The 19650-nt window shown below is 40.7% G+C and overlaps 2 protein-coding genes across 7 annotated transcripts in view; one reads left to right on the forward strand and one right to left on the reverse strand.

Moving 5' to 3' along the window:
- LOC140718679 (lactase-like protein) overlaps nucleotides 1–2737 on the forward strand; it is a 45759-nt gene extending 43022 nt beyond the window's left edge. For 4 of the 5 annotated variants that reach the window (XM_073032716.1, XM_073032717.1, XM_073032719.1 and 1 more), the window contains one exon: nucleotides 2410–2737. In XM_073032716.1, the coding sequence (XP_072888817.1) occupies nucleotides 2410–2522 (113 nt within the window). In that variant the 3' untranslated portion in view covers nucleotides 2523–2737. The remainder of the gene's footprint in view (nucleotides 1–2409) is intronic. The other variant, XM_073032720.1, reaches the window with a different exon arrangement.
- zwilch (zwilch kinetochore protein) overlaps nucleotides 1–19650 on the reverse strand; it is a 52165-nt gene that overhangs the window by 13999 nt on the left and 18516 nt on the right. Inside the window, exons 10-19 of one of the 2 annotated variants that reach the window (XM_073032714.1) lie at nucleotides 19571–19626; nucleotides 15020–15128; nucleotides 14455–14534; nucleotides 12435–12591; nucleotides 11609–11637; nucleotides 11378–11514; nucleotides 6645–6740; nucleotides 6137–6255; nucleotides 5074–5185; nucleotides 774–1476 (exon numbers count right to left, since the gene is read on the reverse strand). In XM_073032714.1, coding sequence (XP_072888815.1) covers nucleotides 5091–5185; nucleotides 6137–6255; nucleotides 6645–6740; nucleotides 11378–11514; nucleotides 11609–11637; nucleotides 12435–12591; nucleotides 14455–14534; nucleotides 15020–15128; nucleotides 19571–19626 — 878 coding nt within the window. In that variant the 3' untranslated portion in view covers nucleotides 774–1476; nucleotides 5074–5090. Of the gene's footprint in view, nucleotides 1–773; nucleotides 1477–5073; nucleotides 5186–6136; nucleotides 6256–6644; nucleotides 6741–11377; nucleotides 11515–11608; nucleotides 11638–12434; nucleotides 12592–14454; nucleotides 14535–15019; nucleotides 15129–19570; nucleotides 19627–19650 lie in introns of those variants that run through there. The other variant, XM_073032715.1, reaches the window with a different exon arrangement.

Raw genomic sequence — 19650 nt, forward strand, 5'->3', positions numbered from 1 at the left:
GCAATTCTATCAGTCCTATTCCTTGCTGCCCATTTCCTCACAAGCCCATCCTCTCCTCTCAGATTCTCGTACCATCCATCTCCACAAGAGGGGCACTTACACTAGCCAATTAACCTGCTGGCACATCATTGGGATGTGGAGGAAACCAGGGCATCCAGGAAATATCGCGAACTCCACACAGGTAGCACACGACATCGTTCCAAAGAAACACTATCTACAAAAGATAAGAGACTAACTGGAGAAAGCAAATTTAATTCCATGAGACAAGACATAGGAGCAGAGTTAGGCCATTCAGCCCATTGAAGCTGCTATGCCATTTGATCAATGCTGATTTAGTATTCCTCTCAACCTCATTCTCCTGCCTTCTGCTTGTAATCTTTGTTGCCCTTACTAAACAAGAACCAATCAACCTCTGCCTTAAATATACCTTAATCTACCAATCAACCTCTGCCTTAAAATTGAGTGACTTGGCCCGCACAGCCCTTTGTGGCAGTGAATTCCACAGATTCACCACCCTCCGGCTAAAGAAATTCCTCCTCTTCTCTAAAGGGATATCCTTCTATTATGGGGCTGTGCCCTCTGGTCCTAGACTCTCCCACTACAGGAAACATCCTCTCCACATCCACTCTATCTGTGCCCTCTGGTCCTAGACTCTCCCACTATAGGAAACATCCTCTCCACATCCACTTTAAATTTTCGACATGTTTCAATGAGATCCCCTCAATCTTCGAAACTCCAGGTGGTTTTACTGGCGACAAAAGCACAAATCAAGCTTTTATAAAGTGAGTATACAGGCAGGCAACGAGGCTTTATTGAAATGGTGCAGTTGCATCCAGGCAAGCCAGATTTCCTTCCAGAGAACCTAAGCAAACACAATCAGAGAGATCGTGGTTGGACAGAGAATGGACGTCAGGGAGAGATTGGAGGGAAGAAGAAAGGAATACCTACAAGACAGACCAGAGATGCATCTGAAAAATATTCCATGACAAAAATTGGACTTGTTGCTCTCTGAACCAACAGATCTGGCAGGGAACACAGGTGACCCCTGCATTATCACTGATAACAGAAATTCACAAATTGCTGCTGAAAAATGTGAGATATGGAATAACTTCTCTAAGATCCAAATCTAATGATAAATAGAAGTATATTAAATACAGTAAACATCTTTTCATCCCAACTAGCATGGCTTGATACATACAGAGACGATATAGCTTCACATTAAAGAAAACTGATGACACCAGTTGCTAGGAGCACAGGAGGGGTCACCTGTATTAAACAAGGAACAGGGGGATGTGAGCTAGGTCCAGGAGCCCGAGTTAACAGGATGTAAACGTTCATCGGGGACTGGTCCAATAAACAGGCGCTGGACTTAATAAGGAACTGGGATTGGAATGTGCTTATAAAGACAGAATAGGCAGTGAAGGTGTGAGAGTAGCTGACCTCTTCACGGGCTGGTCTTGTGGACCTGAGTCAAACCTGGAAATAACAAAGAAGATCTTTAGGATGATTTGACACAAGGATGGCTAGCTCAGTAACTCAAATGGAGATGCTGAACTTTGCACACAAGTTCCAAACACTGAAAATAAAAAATAATCAAATATATTCTTGGGTAACTTGAAGCCATAATTATAAACACAAGATATTCTGCAGACGGTGAAAATGCTGGAGGAACTCAGCAGGTCAGGCAGCAACAGTCGATGTTTCAGGCTGACACCCTTCATCAGGACTGAAAAGGAAAGAGGAAGAAGCCAGAATAACAAGGTTGGGGGAGGCAAGGAGTACAAGGTGATGGGTGAAGCTAGATGGAGGTGTCGGAAGCGGGGGTGATAGATGGAAAAGGCAATGAACCAAAGAAAGAATCAAAGGAGAGTGAAGCTTGGAGAAAAAAGGAAAGAGGAGGGGCACAGGAGAAAGAAATAAACAGGTGAGAAGAGGAAAGAGGGGACTCAGAGTGGGGAATGGAAGAAGAGGGGAGGAAGAGGAATTAGAGAAATCTATATTCCAATGGAATCGGTGTTGCTCCTCCAGTCTAAGGGTGGCCTCATCATGCCAGTACAGGTATTGGAACTTAGATGATTGGCTATAATTCTATTTTTAAATTACATCACTATTAGCAAGGATGAATGTCAGTGTGTATTTCTAGCCTGTAAATAGTTCAATATTATCCCTCTCTCTATGGTTTGAGATTCAAAGGAATTTAATGTTTCAGTTATGAAAACTTTACAAAAGTAGATGAACAGGAAAACACTGCTATCAGTATTAGCAAACGATCTATCCCAGCTTTTTTGTTTTATATAGGACCATAAGACATTTTATAACATATTAAATAAACTAACTTCATTTAGTGAAATTATTTCCTAAATAATTGTAAAGAACATTTACATTATGTTTTCTTCTTTTGAATTTTAGATCCTCTAATCAATCATATGGAAATGGTGACTGAGATTGTGGTCCCGACCGTGTGCACCCTCTGTGTACTCCTGAGTGCTCTTTTACTGATGTTCTTACTTCGGAGACAATGAGAAACCTAGACTGCTATTACAGTATATGATGCTACATATGCAAGAAAAAAAAAGGCTTGTTAATGGTTTGTTTCTTCAGAAAGTTGGTTGAAATAAGAACATTTTAATAAAAATTGGATTTGGTATTTTGTCAGCATCATCTTAAAAAATATTGGTTTTTTTTCCAGTGAATGAATATTAAATCTTGGAATAATAAAATTATTTTACTAACAAAACCATCATCCAAACCTCCAATTCATATTCCATGACTGAGGTGAAGGAATTCACAACATGGTAAAGGATTTCAGCAGTTCCTTCCCTAAAGAACACGGTGTACAATCCAAAGTTAACAACGGTTAACTACTGACACAAGATAATAACTACCACCACCAAATGCAATACGTATAGTGACAATGATATTATTTCATGCCAAAGTCAATACAGGTCATGCTGAATCAATCAGCCAAGCTTTCAATGTGTCATGTTTAAGCCCATAACAACATGGTCCAAAAAATACTGGGTCAGTCAGTTAAACACATATTGGTGAATTAATAATAACGGATAGACATGTGCCTAGTTCATATTATATACTCAATGACATATTTTTGTCTTCAAAAATATTTTCAAATTAATCTATTACATGTTTGGCCGATAAACGTGATAGTGGTCAGGGGATTTGTTCAAATAAAATTACCTTTGAAAGGCTCAAATCTTCGGGCAATAATTACTAACTTGTAAAATAGGTATCAAAAGCAATTTGAAGCTAATTTCAAGTCCATTATATGAAATTAAAACCTCAGCCAGGTACAGGAGATCATATGATGTATTTGTGGCATGCCAATTCTTCATTTTTCTGAAATAAAATTTAGATCGCCCTTTCAGTAATTGTGGTATAATTTAGTAAACCGTTCCAACAGTAGATCATCAAACTGAACTATTAGCAACATATATAAAGTGCTGGAGGAACTCAGTGGGTCAGGCAGCATCTATGGAGGGAAATGAAGTCAACATTTTGGTCCAACACCCTTCATCAGGACTGGGAAAAAAACGGCAGTAGCCAGAATGAAAGGGTAGAGGGAGGGGGGAGGAGCACAAGCTGGCAGGTAACAGATGAATCCAGATGAGAGGGGATGGTAGGAAGATGGGAAGAGAATAACGTAACAAGTTAAGAGGTGATAGGTGGAAGAAGCAAAGGGCTGAAGAAGGAATCTGACAGAAGAGGACAGTCAACCATAGAATAAGGGGAAAGAAGAAGTGAACTAGAGGGAGGAAGATGTAAGTAATGGACCGGTCTTAAGGCTGGAGGAGGGAAAGGTTACTGCAAGTTAAAGGAATCAATATTGCTGCCATCCATTTGGAAGTCCCAAGATGGAAGAGAGGTATTGCTCGTCCAATCAGCATCTGGCCTCAATGTGGCAACTTAGGAGGCTCTGGATAGATATGTCGGTGTAGGAATGTGAAGTGGAATTCAACTGGCTGGCCACCAGGATATCCTGGCTGTTACAGCAGATGATTAATGGTGATGAGAGATCTTGTTAGAGATGGCAGAAGTTGCCGAGAGTAATGTGTTGGATGTAGAAGTTCATAGTATGGTAGGTAAGAACAAGTAGAAAACACTATCCCTGTTATGTCAGGAGGGATGGAGTGAGGGCACGTGTGGGAAATGGAGGAGATGCAGGTGAGGGCTGTATGTATCGCAATGAAGGGGAAACCTAATCTTCTGGGAAAAAAAGAGCTGATCTTGAATGTCCTGGAATGAAAAATCTCATCATGAGAAGAGATGTGGTGGACAGAGGAGAGCTGAGAGAAGGAAATGGCATCCTTGCCTGTGGCAGGGTGGGAAGAACCATAATCAAGGTTACCGTAGGAGTCAGTGGGTTTGTAAAAGGTGTTAGTAGATATTCTGCCTCCATCTTCAGAGGTCAAGAAAGGGGAGAGAGGTGTCAGAGATAGACCAAGTGAATTTGAGGACTGGGTGGAAGCTGGTGATGAAGTTGATGAAATTGACAAGCTTGGCATGTATGTACATAGCAGCACCAATGCAGTCATCAATGTAATGGAGAAAGTTAGGGAGCGTTAGCAATGTAGTTTGGAACATGGTTTGCTCCACAAAGCCGACAAAAAAGCAGGCATAGCTGGGGCCTATGGCTATACCTTTGATCTGGAGAAATGGGAAGAGCCGAAAGAGAAGTTAAGGGTGAGTAGATCTACCAGAGAGGAAGGTAGAGGCAGAGGGTCTGTAACCAAGAAAGAAGCCTCCCTAATGGTGGATGGAATTGTACAGGTACTAGGTGTCAATGGTTAAATGAGGTGGTTAAAAGTTGTGTTTTGTTCTCCACAAATGCTGTCAGCTGAGTATCTCAGCATTCAATTGTTTTTATTTCGAAATTATTTTGCTTTTCAGGCCAAGTGTTTTGAACTGGTTACTAAGCAATACTAAAGAAAGTCTTGAGATTTCTAATGTTGAACCTGTAATCAATGCCTGTAGTGGGCTGGCTAATTCCTCTTGATCAGTAAAAGAAAGTTATTAAGCATTCAAAGTATGGAAAATATATCCTTTTGATAGATTTACCTTTTTCCTGCAATGATTTACATGGAATGTGCTTGACTACACCTAATCACTGTGTTGTAGTAAAATGTCTCCTCGTAATCACCATTCAGTGATATATCGTCAATTGGCAGATCTTTAAAAAATAATAAAATTAGTCATGTAATTTTCCATTTAAAACTGTGCAGTGTTTCAGATTTGAGAAGAATCAGGTTAAGCTGTGATATAATAAACCATAATGCAACAGTGCAGAAATCAGCTGTAAACATTCGTCATCATTATGTGCCGCGCTGTATGACATTCGCGATCTTGGTCTCTGTGACGATGACTGTTCTTGGCAAATTTTTCCGCAGAAGTGGTTGCCATTGTCTCCTGGGCAGTGTCTTTACAAGTCGGGTGACCCGGCCATTGTCAATACTCTTCAGAGACTGTCTGCCCAGCATCAGTAGTCACATAACCAAGACGTGATATGCACTAACTACTCCGATGGCTTCATGTGGCCCCAATTCGGAGGGGGGTGGGGTTAAGCAGGTGCTACACTTTGCCCAATAGTTAGCTGCAGGCTAGCGGAGGGGAGGAGTGCCTTACACCTCCTTTGGTAGGGACATACCTCCATCCCACCACCCATTCACACAAGTAATAAGATATATTTGGATTATATAGCACATTTGAAAAAGTAACATTAACGGCTCTCAAGGAGTAACTACCCACTTATGGTGTAATCAAATTCAAGACCAAAACACAGGCCACAGCAATAAATATTCTAGAATGTATAGCTATTTAAACAAAATTCAGTCAAGATACCCATAGCTTCCTAAAAATATTACCGTGTAAAAACATAAATCAAGTTTAGTTGATTCCTGCCAGGGAAGCATTTTAAGTGTTAAGGAATGAGGACAGTTGTATGGAACTCAGATACAGATACAGACAGAAGGTTAATTGACTTATTCTGGTTGCTGAGCTAATAACATATGGAATAATTATCTTATTCAATATGGTCAAACAGGCCTGTATCCCAAAAACTAAAAGGCACAATTGGCATACTTTGTTTCAATACCAAAGAACACGAAAACACAAAAGAAAATACCTGGGTTAGTAAATGTCATATGGTCCACTGGTGGCCTGGTATTCAACTGCCAAATTGTCTTTAATTCTTTCTGCCCGTGGCCACTGATGATCTCCATTCTCCACATGATGGGATGTTCACTGCAATGCAAGAAGCCAGAATTACTGGGACATCACTTACAAATATGAAGAGCACTCTGAGTTTTATTGCTATTTGCTCCAAGTCGCATGTTCTAATCAGTCTTTGATTGGTACTTGATCACTGAGTAACAAGCATGCTCAAGGCACTTCAGACTGCAGACACAAATTTTAAAACATCTGATATCTGAGTTCACCAGTGTGCACAATTTCCTTCAATTGATCCAAAATACCTGGACTTAAGGCATAAAACATTATCAAGGCACACTCAAATTTGGAGGAAATTATTAAATGTTAATGTGCAAGTTATATTCCAAATATCTACCTGGGTATTTTTAATCAAATAAATTGCTTCTGCATCAACACCTTGGGATTATTATTTTGAAGCTTACTTCTCAAAGAAAGCGTTGATGGCCATGGGTCTGATTGGCAACTGGAAAACATGATGTTCATCCAGTGGATTATCCTTGTAGTACTTAGAGCAGGACCTGTCGTGAGACAAATCAAGGAGATGCAGTATCATTTTTTTAAGTAACCAAGGAAAATACCTCTGCAATAATAATCTCAATAGTACACTTTAAAACTTTAACACACATGATTGATTTGTACTCACAATCAGTACCACTAACCTTACCGCATTATAAACCAAACACAACCCTTTGCAAGTCCTTCAGCCCACTGTTTCCATTTTTCTGTCGAAACAATTCAAAACTAATGTTACCATCTTTTCTCTTTCACTATCTTACCTTCTCCCCTTGCATCAAATACCACTTCACTGTTAATTTTCTAAATTTCTACGTAATAAGGGACATACAACAGAACAGGTCCTTCGGTCCACAATTAAATAGTCAGCTAAACTGCCTACACAATGTCCATCTCCCTCCATTCTCTGCATATTCATGTGCCTATCTAAGAGCCTCTTGAATGCCTCAATTATTTTTTGCCTCTACCACCTACCCCTGGCCGCGAATTCCGGGCACCCATCACTCTCTATGTAAAAATAAACAACTGCCCTAAAACATCCCAGAATCAGATTTATTGTCACCTGCCTGTGCCGTGAAATTTGTTAACTTCATAGCAGCAGTACAATGTAATACGTGATAATATAGGGGAAAAAAAAGTAAATTAATTACATTAAGCATATGTATATTAAACAGTTAAGATTAAAAATAATGCAAAACAAAAATAATATAAAAAAGTGAGGTAGTGTTCATGGATTCAATGTCCATTTAGTAATCAGATGGCAGAGGGGAAGAAGCTGTTCCTGAATCGCTAAGTGTGTGCCTTCAGGATCCTGTACCTCCTTCCTGATGGTAACAATGAGAAGAGGACATGTCCTGGGTGATGAGGGTCCTTAATAATGGACGACGTACTTTAAGGTACCGCTCCTTGAAGATGACTTGGATACTACAGAGGCTAGTAGCCAAGATGGAGCTGACTAATTTTACAACTTTCTGTAGCTTCTTTCAGTCCTGTGCAATTGCATCCTGCCATCCCACCCCCCCACCATGCAGCCTGCAAGAATGCTCTCCATAGTACATCTATAGAAGTCTGTGTGTTTTAGGTGTGTTACGAATGTGCCGCAACTCTGAGGGGCTGAAGGGTACAAAGTCGCCCCCTCGCTATTAATTCGGGTCTAGGACCCAGGAAATGAGAGAGAGACACGCAGAATCCACAAGGTTTGGAATGTGTCCTAGCCTCAGCGAAAACGGAACCATTGATAACGGCCATTGTCTCTTGGAGACGGAATTGTGTATTGAGTACTGTACTATTCATTGAAGCCCCTCAGGGGACGACCAGAGTGGGCTGGTTGAGGGATTGCATCATCCCAACCTGATTGACATCTGAGACCCCGTGAGTAAGGATAAAAGAGGGTCTGGGGAACACCCCCTTTAGATGCACCAGGAGAAACGCTGGAAATTCAGTGACAGAGTTTTATAGCGAACGCCGGTGAGGGCTTGTGTGCGTCCTCCCTTGCCAGGGTAGCGGGCTCAACACGGAAGAACGGCTTAGCTAAAGGAGAGGCCACAAGTGAACGGCCACACCAACGAGACTCCGACGGATCGAAATCATAAAAGGAAAGCTGGCAAGTTTTTCTCCCAAAACTCTCTCTCTCTCCAACCATTGCAAACCCAGCGGTCCCCAAAGGCTGCAGCCTGCATGAACTGAGTGAACTTTATATTTCCATCGGACAATACATTATCCCTTAGACAACGATAGAGCTTATTTCTTATTGATTATTATTATACCCGCACTTTTAGATTTAGTATTGATGACGTATATTATCTGTATATTTGAATTGATATTATTTTTGTGTAATTTTACTAATAAATACTGTTAAAAATAGTATCATCAGACTTCAACGGACCTCTTTATCTTTGCTGGTAAGTGACCCAGTTATGGGGTTCGTAACAGGTGATAAACCCAATCTCTTCAAACTCCAAATGAAATATAGCCGCTGTCTTGCCTTCTTGATCTTGATCTTGACACCCAGGAACTTGAAATTGCTCTCTCTCCACTTCTGATCCTTCTATGAGGATTGGTTTGTGGTCCCTCGTCTTACCCTTTCTGAGATCCACAACCAGCTCTTTCATCTTTCTGGTGTTAAGTGCCAGGTTGTTGCTGTGACACCACTCAACTAGGTGGTATATCTCGCTCCTGTATGCCTTCTCATCTCTGTCTGAGATTCTACCAATAATGATTGTGTCATCAGCAAATTTATAGATGACATTTGAGTTACACCTAGCCACACAGTCATGTGTACAGAGAGAGTAGAGCAGTGGGCTAAGCACACACCCCTGAAGAGCACCAGTGTTGACCGTCAGTGAGATTGTGGTCTTGCAGTTAGGAAATCAAGGATCCAATTGCAGAGAGGAGTACAGAAACCCAGGTTCTGTAGCTCATCAATCAGGACTGTGGGAATTATAGTGTTAAGCACTGAGCTATAGTCAACGAACAGCATCCTAACATAGGTAATTTGTATTGTCCAGGTGATCTCAGGCCGTATGAAGAGCCATTGACATTGTGTCTGCCATAGACCTATTGTGGCGATAGGCAAATTGCAGTAGGTCTAGGTCCTTGCTGAGGCAGGAGTTGATTCTAGCCACAACTACCCTCTCAAAGTATTTCATCACCGTAGATGTGAGTGCTACTGAATGATAGCCATTAAGGCAGCTCACACTACTCTTCTTGGGCACTGGGATAATTGTCGCTTTTTTGAAGCAGGTGGGAATTTCCAACCATAGCAATGAGAGGTTGAAAATGTCCTTGAATACATCCGTCAGTTGGTTGGCACAAGTTTTCAGAGCCGTATCAGGTACTTCATCAGGGCCTACAGCCTTATGAGGGTTTACCCTCCTGAAAAACAGCCTGACATCAGCCTCTGAGACAGAGATCACAGGGTTACTGGGTGTAGCTGTTGTTATATTCTGCCTATCAAAGCAGGCATAGAAGGTGTTAGGCTCATCTGGTAGTGAAGCATCACTTCCATTCATGCTATTGGGTTTCACTTTGTAGGAAAGTAATGTTCTGCAAATCCTGCCAGAGCTGATGTGCATCCAGTGTCACCTCCAACCTCACTCAGAATTGTTTGTTCACTCTTGAAATAGTCCTCTGCAAGTTATAACTGTTTTTCTTATACTTAACCCCTCACCTTAAAGATATGCCCTCTGAAATCAGCCATTTCAACCTTGGTAAAAGATTCTGGCTGTCTACTCTATCTGCGCCTGTCATGATCTTACAAACTTCTATCAGGTCTCTCCCCAGCCTCCCCCTCTCTAGAGAAAAACAACCCAAGTTTGTCCAATCTTTCCTTATAGCACTAGCCCTCTACTCCAGGCAACATCCTCTGCACTCTTTCCAAAGCCTAGACATCCTTCCTATAGTGGGGCAACCAGAACTGAGTGTAATACTCTAGGTGCAGTCAAATTAGAGTTTTATAAAGCTGCAACTTCTCTACTCTTGAAATCAGTATCTTGACCAATAAAGGCAAACATGCCATATGTCTTCATTACATCTTAACAGCTTGTGTACCACATTTAGGGAGCTATGAACTTTGACCCCAAGATCCCTCTGCTCATCAACACTGTTAAGGGTTTTGTCATTAAAAGTGTACTGCTTCTTTACATTTGACCTACCGAAGTGCAACACTTCACATCTGCCATTTCCCGCTCATATCTGCAATAGATCTATATCATGCTGTGTTTTTGCTAGTCATCTACACTATTCATATCACCACAATTTTTATATCATCTGTAAACTCAATAATCCACTCATCTATGTTTTCATCCAGGTTACATATTATATCACAAGCAGCAGAGGTCCCAGTGTTAATCCCTGCGAAACAAGACTAGTCAAAGACCTCCAGCCAGAATAAGTCCCACTAACCAATACTATCTTCTATTGGCAAGTCAATTCTGAATCCAAATGGCTGTGCATCTTAATATTGTCAATCATTCAAGCAGGAAGAAGAGAACACAGAGCGCAATATCATTATAAGCCATTGTTTAGTTAAAAAAACAGTAGCAACACACACAAAATGCTGGAGGAACTCAGCAGGTCAGGCTGCACCTATGGAGATGAATAAACAGTCAATATTTTGGGCCAAGACCCTTCATCAGGACTGGAAAGAGGAGCAGTAGCCAGAATAAGAAAGTGGGACAAAGGTGAAGGAGTACAAGCTGGCAGGTGAGTGGGAGGGAGGATGAAGTGAGAAGCCAGGAGATGATAGGTGGAAAAAGTAAAGGGCCGAAGGAGGAAACTGATAGGAGAGGACAGTGGACCATGGGAGAAAGGGAAGGAGGAGGGACACCAGAGGGAGGTAATGGGTAGGTGAGGAGAAGGGGGTAAAAGGAGAGCCAGAAAGGACAATAGAAAAAGAGTGGAAAGGCGGGGAGGGGAAAAATGACCAGGTTGGAGACATCAGTATTCATGCCATCAGGTTGGAGGTTACCCAGGCAGAATATGAGGTGTTGCTTCTTCAACCCGAGAACGGCTTCATCTAAAAATGTAGTATTGTACAAAGAGATTTCTAAAGGAATAGATATCTACAAGTAAAGGAGACATTTCCCTGCAAGTCTGCAAGACTATGATTTACATCGAATATTTGAATTAACTAAGTGCTCACTGTGTCAATGCAAAGAGATTTTCGTGGCTCAAGGTGAGGAAAGCATTGCAGCTCACTACCAGCTCGAGCATGTGATGGAGTTTTTGGAGACGGAGAATCTGGTCTTCAAAATTTACAGTGGAATTTATAAAGTAATCCTGCAAGACAGCATCGAAATGTCAATAAAGGCTAAAATAGATAAGAAAAAAATTAGTTCAGTCACAATTTATAAATATTATTCATTGCCCTTACCAAGTAATTCAAAGTGGTGAGTTCTTGACCTAGAAGAAAATAATTTTTCTATAATTATTTCAATTAAAAATCACACACATACAGAATTGAACTCAAGAGGTTCTGCAGATGCTGGAAATCCAGAATAACACACTCAAAATGTTGGAAGCAGTCAGCAGATCAGGCAGCGTCTATGGAGTTGATAAACAGTCAAAGTTTCAGGCCAAGACGAGGTCCCAATAAGGTCCTGATGAAGGGTCTCAGCACGCAACGTTAACTGTTTATTCCTCTCCATAGATGCTGCCTGACTGAGCTCCTCCAGCATTTTGTTTGTGTTACACAGTATTAAACTTACTTTTTATAGACACAAGAGACTGCAGACTCAGAAATCAGATGGAGGAACTCAGCAGTTTAATCAACCTCTCAAGTCCTGATGCAGTCTCGAACCAAAATTCCTTTCCTCCCACAGATGCTGTTTGACCCTCTGAGTTCCTCCAACAGGTCGTTGGTTCCTTACCTTTTTTGAAGTAAGAGACAAGTGAGGGCTTTCATTCACCCATGTGTTTCCCTTTTCCTTCACCTTTCCTTTCCAGCCTTGCCCCTCTCCACCCTTTGCTGAAACTTTAATGTGGCCTGTTAAATTAGCAGCAAAGAGGAATATAAATACATCCTACTGTCATTACAAAGTACCTTTTACTCCAATACCTCACACCATTTCACTAACACAGCATTGTCCTGCACCTGCCTTCTGCATTACCAGGGAAGGTGTGAGGGACAAAGGGTTTGTATTGGTATTTCCAACCCAATGAAGCATTTTTCAGATTAATAAGTATTGAGGAATACCTACCAATAAAATAGTTAATGTAATCCCTCCGCAATTTGTCCAGACCTATCTCCAAAAGCATTCGGATAGCAGTTAATCCATTAACAGAGACAGTGGGCATAGCACTTCGGTAAGACTGCTGGATTAATTTGCTGAGAGAACTGTTGCTACCCTGATGAATCTGAAAAGTGACCAGAAATTGTTCAGGGTTTAGTTATAATAAGCATTACGGTAAGTTACACAAAGCCCCAACACTTCTGAAAACAATTTGAGAACTGATTCTCACAAAATTCTGGTGGAACGCAGCAGGCCAGGCAGCATCTATAGGGAGAAGTGCTGTCAACGTTTCGGGCCGAGACCCTTTGTCAGGACTAACTGAAAGGAAAGATAGTAAGAGATTTGAAAGTAGGAGGGGGAGGGGAAAATGCGAAATGATAGGAGAAGACCGGAGGGGGTGGAGTGAAGCTGAGAGCCAGAAAGGTGATTGGCGAAAGGGATACAGAGCTAGAGAAGGGAAAGGATCATGGGACGGGAGGCCTAGGGAGAAAGAAAGGGGGAGGGGAGCACCAGAGGGAGATGGAGAACAAGCAGAGTGATGGGCAGAGAGAGAAAGAAAAAAAAGGGAGGGGGGAAGAAAACCAAAACAGACAAAAAAAGAACTAAATATATCAAGGATAGAGTAAGAAGTGGAGGAGGGGCATTAACGGAAGTTAGAGAAGTCACTGTTCATGCCATCAGGTTGGAGGCTATCCAGCCGGTATATAAGGTGTTGTTCCTCCAACCTGAGTGTGACTTCATCTTGACAGTAGAGGAGGCCATGGATAGACATATCAGAATGGGAATGGGACATGGAATTAAAATGTGTGGCCACTGGGAGATCCTGCTTTCTCTGGCGGACAGAGTATAGGTGTTCAGCGAAACGGTCTCCCAGTCTGCGTCGGGTCTCACCAATATATAAAAGGCCACACCGGGAGCACCGGACGCAGTATACCACACCAGCCAACTCACAGGTGAAGTGTCGCCTCACCTGGAAGGACTGTCTGGGGCCCTGAATGGTGGTGAGGGAGGAAGTGTAAGGGCAGGTGTAGCACTTGTTCCGTTTACAAGGATAAGTGCCAGGAGGGAGATCGGTGGGAAGGGATGGGGGGGGATGAATGGACAAGGGAGTCGCGTAGGGAGCGATCCCTGCGGAAAGCAGAAAGGGGGAGGGAGGGAAAGATGCGCTTGGTAGTGGGATCCTGTTGGAGGTGGCGGAAGTTACGGAGAATTATACGTTGGATCCTTCTCTAGCGTCCCATGATCCTTTCCCTTCTCCAGTTCTGTATCCCTTTTGCCAATCACCTTTCTGGCTCTCAGCTTCACCCCACCCTCTCCGGTCTTCTCTTATCATTTCGCATTTTCCCCTCCCCCTCCTACTTTCAAATCTCTTACTATCTTTCCTTTCAGTTAGTCCTGACAAAGGGTCTCGGCCCGAAACATCGACAGCACTTCTCCCTATAGATGCTGCCTGGCCTGCTGCGTTCCACCAGCATTTTGTATGTGTTGCTTGAATTTCCAACATCTGCAGATTTCCTCGTGTTTGAGAACTGATTCTTTCTTGGTAGATGCACTTCTGAAATATCCATGTAAGTACAATTCAGATGGTTAGTCTATGAGGAATGCGGAATAACAGCAGTACAGTTATCTGCCAGTGACACCCATGATACAAGTACTCTGAAAGCAGTACCAATGACAAATCATGTGATGTCTACAGGACCATATTACTGAGGCATATAAACATCCACAGTCTAATTTTCCAGCATTAATCAGCAAACAATTAGCTAAAAATACATATAAAATTTTAACATCCTCTATAGCAGAGGTTTCCAACCTTTTTTATGCCATGGACCCCTACCATTAACCGAGAGGTCAGTAGATCCCAGGTTGGAGACCCCTGCTCTATAGAGTATCTACCCAACCTCTTAAATGATAAAAACAATAGTTTTCTTACATCTATTTTTAATTTAACATTTAAACAACATTAAAATATGAGTTTACATCATACCCATGGTTGAATATCCTTGCTTTGTAAGTGCCTGATAACTAGTGTTAAGCAATCTACCACATCTTGGTATGAAGAAACAGCTAAAAAACAAACGGGAAAAAAACAATGAGTAGAACTCTGCACAAGTAATGCCAGGCTAGCAAGAGGAGGAAAAAGCATAGTCAGAGTTCCAATGTCACGGTCCAATTTAAGGCACCCAAATCAAAGCTTTCATGATAACTATAGCATACTCTCTTCTTTTGCTCTCCACAGATGCTGTCTGACTTGTTTAGTATTTCCAAAATTCTGTTTTTTTTAAGGATAATACTGCTTTACCACATGGTATATTTTCATTTAATCCATCAATATTTACTGCCTTCTGCAGTCTTTACAGCTCTACCAATTATTAACTAAAAATTCAACTTTAAAAAAATTAAAATCGAGAGCTTAAGTATCACATTACTTCACATGTTTGTTGTGCCTTTTTCTTGGGAGTGGGACTGGGACAGAGTGAATCTACAAGGAACACTTACTCTATTCTCTGACATCCAATATCAACGGTGGGGTAGTCCACGGGTATACCTACTTTTCCTCATTCTAGTCCAGAGCTGCTCTGCAAAATCAAGATCTCCACGTTCAGGTACAAATGATGAATGGATGGTTGATTCTACAGCTGCTTCATCACTTTTCAATTTCTGATTAAAAAAAAACAAACAAAAATTTGATTAAAAGAAAGTCCTGATCAAAAATTTAATAATTTAATTTTCTTAAATGAGGTTAAACTGTATTCCAATCTAACCAAAGTGCTGCTATTTTAGAATAACAATTAATGTTGCAAAGAATTATACACAAAGGAAGCAGCCATGTAGCCTAAAATGTCACACTAATCTTCTCTGCAAACTGAAATTCCAAGCACATTTGAAATAATTTGCAAATGAACTAGCATCTACAGAATCAAAATTATATAGTAACCAAGTTATTCTTTGTATAACAAATTCCTTCTAAATTGATTTTAAGTGATTCTATTCAACTTTTACAAAATCAATTAAATTTAATAAATTATTAAATTCTGTTAACCCATTTATATCTTAGACTTTAAAACCAGAACAAATTTAAAAAAGGAGGTTAAATTAAACATTCTATTTCTTCCGTTTCAAAACATCCACAAACCATTCTCTGGTATGAATAACCCTCCCTTTACAGAGGACAGATAGAAGAACATGCTGATACCAATTGAAACAGCAACTTTTTAAAAGGTTTTAGCCACTTGAGGCGTAATTATTTCAGAAATATAGAACAGCAGTATCCATTGAGTAAAATAAATCAGAGTAGACTGGGTTATGGAGAACTTGTTGAGATACCATTTCTAAGAGGTCACTCCACAATGAAGTAGATACTTAATTAATGGGCTGCCACAAGGATCCTTAGCAATGTCAAAGTTGCCACGCAGGTTGACAGGGTGGTTAAGCGTATGCTGTTTTGGTCTTTATTAGTCAAGGGATCGAGTTCAAGAGTAGCAAGAGTAGCAAGGTAATGATGCAGCTCCGTAAAACTCTGGTCAGCCCATACTTGGAATATTGTGTTCAGTTTTGGTCATCTCATTATAGTATGGATGTGGAAGCTTTAGAGGGTCCAGAGGTTCACCAAGATGCTGCCTGGATTAGAGAGCGTGTCTTATGAGGATAGGTTGAGTAAGCTAGGGCTTTTCTCTCTGGAGTGAAGGAGGAGTCGAGGTGACTTAATAAGAGGTATAGTGGACAGCCAGCACCTTTTTCCCCCTGGAGACAATGGCTATTATGAGAGGGCATAATTTTAATGAGATTGGAAGAAAATTTAAGGGGGATGTCAAAGGTAGTTATTTAAAATTTAACAGAGGGTGGTAGTCGTGTGAAATGTACTGCCAGTGGTGGTAGGATATACCAAGGACCATAGATAACAGGATATGCATGGTTAGGACTAGTAAGTTGCGAGCCAGAAGCATTGTGACACTTGTTGATTGCCCCCAGCATATTGCAAACGATAACACAAATGATGCATTTCACTCTATGTTTTGATGTACATATGACAAATAAATCTATTTTTTCTTTGAATATTGTGTAGTCTTCAGTGAAAATCCCCACTTCTAGATTTCTGATGGAAGGAAGGTCATTGCAGAAGCCACTGAATATGGTTGGGCCTTAGACACTACCCTGAGAAACTCCTGTGATGATGTCTTTGGCCTGTGTCAATAGATTTTCAATGTTTCATTGTGCAAGGTATGACTCCAGTGATGTCCTATCTCTTCTTGGTGACCGTTTGGCTTTGCCAGGGCTCCTTATACCACACTCAGTCAAATCTGCCTTGATGTCAAGAGCAGTCACCTTGACTTGGCTTCTAGAATTAAGCCTGTTGCTCCATGCTTGAGATGAGAACTGAGGCTAAGTGGTCCTGGCAAAACCTAAACGGACAAATCCAGTTTTAAGGTTTTACAAATTAAGAATAAAACTGCATCAAGAAGCAAGTTTATTTGCATATACATTTATATGTATTAGGAATTTGCTGTGGTGTGCCGGCACAACGTGCAACTAAAAAACAACATTCAACAATTATAAAGAATAAAGAATTATATAAAAATAAGTTAAGGATTGAAGTACGAATATGAAATTAATGTGCTTAAATACATAAATACCAACATGTATTTACAACGTATTCACACCAGAGTCAAAAAGTTAAAATGGAGAGTTTAACTGGCTCCATAAAACAGTTGTATATAACTTTTATTTTCAGTTAAATTTATAAAGCGAGCAGACCCAATGAAAATTAAGCTAACAGGACCCATTGGGTATAAGACAAGGGAAGACATACTTGTCCTTGAATAACTATACCAGGCTTGCAGGCTTGAGACACCGTAATTCAACATGGGAACATGATCAAAGATAAAGAGACAGCAGCCAGGGCTATTGCCATGGTAATCTAGTGGCCTCATCTACCCAAGTTATGTCACCAACAAACTCATCAAGGGTAGGGAGATCAGATGAACACAAGCCTTCTCAAGAATGATACTCCACACTAAATATGGAAGACTTACGAAAGTCCATTTTTATCTTACAACTAATTAGGTTTGGGTTGTGTAGCTACAACAGCGTCAAAATGGCTAATAAAACATACTAGAGAGACCCTCATTACCATAGGAATGTACAAGATTAACCGGCTTCTATGTTGCTGTACTTAGACCAAGACTTACAGTAGTTCCCATAGTAACAGAGATATCTGTAAAAGACTCTCCAAGGATGTTGCCATAGCAATTGGGGAAATGTTTAGAACAGTGACAAGGCTTACTCATGAGGCCACCAAAATAATCAGTTGAGCAGATTAAACAGAGTTAATGATGTCAGAAGAGACTGATCACACAGTCAAAGCACTACAGCACAGAAACAGGCCCTTCGGTCCATCTAATCTGTACTGATCTGTTTATTTTACCTGGTCATATTGATTCGCATCTGGACCATAGCCCTCTATACCCCTCCTATCCATGTACATCCAAATTTCTCTTAAAAGCTCAAATCGGGTGTAGGCCAAACTGAGGCGGCGGGGTCTAGGCCCCACAGCGTATCAAAGCGCCTGGATGTCGATTTAAGTGCCGGGCTGAATCAGAAAGGACAGAGTGAGGGACGGGCTGGTTCGGTTTGCTGCACCGCTCTGTACTGAACTAAGGGTCTGTGGACAGGATGCCTCTGTAGACTTCAGCTCAGAACACTACATTGTTTGCATGATCTGTTTCTTTTCGTCTGCACGTGTTTGATGGTCTTCTTTTTATATAATGTGTTTTTTTGGGGGTTTCTTTGTTTTGTGGCGGCTTGCCAAGGCTGTACAACGTATACATACTTTGATAATAAATGTACCTTGGATTTCTGCTGGCAGCTTGTTCCACACTCTCACTACCCTCTGTATACTTATACATCTGCACTTGACTGACCCAATGCCAATAAATGGTTTGGCATGGTAGCACAGCAGTTAGTAACAGCTTACAGCACCAGTGATTGGGGTTTAATTCCCGCCACTGTCTGTAAGGAGTTTGCATGTTCTCCCTTGATATGTGTTTCCTCCGAATGCTCTGGCTTCCTCCCATATTCCAGAGATAGGTGAGTTATTAAGTTGTGGGCATGCTATGTTGGTGCTGGAAGCATGGATGTTTCCCCAAATACATCCTCAGGCAGCGTTAGTCATTGATGCAAATGATGCACTTCACTTACGTTTCGATGTACTTACAACAAGTAAAGCCGATCTTTAACCTTTCCCTAACAATATATGTGCAGTAGATGAAAATGTTGTACCTCATTTTCAAATAATGCCTACTTTGTGAAATTGTACATCATGCCTGGTGAGGTGGACAAGCCCCATTTCCAAGGTTAATTGAAATAAATTCTGCTTGAGCTAAGAACAGACCTTGTGCAAATTACTTTGCTCCTGATGGCACTTTAATCCAAGATTCTTTTAAAAGTCAGGAACAAGGCACAAAAATTGTTGCTTCACAATTGTTTTATTAAGTGTTGATTTAACAGAAGAAAACTGAACAGACAGTGACAGGGAAAGCTACGAATAAAGAAGATGGCCCCTAGCATAATACAGCTATATTTTTACTATTGAGATAAACTTCCATTCAAATCTATCGATAAAAATAAACCAATTAGACAGTACTTATTCAATACTGCAGTACCCAAAACCAATTAAAAAACACTTAATTTGTTTAATGCAGAACAAAGCAGCTTCCAGAATTATACTTTATATAGCCAGTAGAGGCATATTAAACTGTTATGCATCTAAGACTACTTAAAGAACAAGCAGATAATTAATTGTTAAACTGCAAAAAAAACCAATTAAACAGTCTAATCTAAGAATTAAACAGTTAGATCCAACACTCCATAACAACAATCATTTTTGCTTGCCTGTAGATAAAATGGCAAATCACCTCTGTAGAAGAATTTGCCAAAAACAATCATGGTCAAAACGATTATCGCCCATGTCATATGACTTGGCATGTAATAATGATCATGATAGATTACACTCCTTTAAAACAGAAATTAATTTAATATTTAGAAAAAGTTGTATTTACAATACATATTCTTAGCAAAAGTCTTCACTTATCTAGATACCATACCTCTATGTCGGTTCTCTCTGGCTGATGTTGAGAGACTGTGATTTGGTTCTTTACATCTGTGTTAAACATGAAATAGAAAA

The sequence above is a fragment of the Hemitrygon akajei genome, chromosome 30 (assembly GCF_048418815.1).
Source record: "Hemitrygon akajei chromosome 30, sHemAka1.3, whole genome shotgun sequence".
NCBI classification, from domain to species: Eukaryota; Metazoa; Chordata; class Chondrichthyes; order Myliobatiformes; family Dasyatidae; genus Hemitrygon; species Hemitrygon akajei.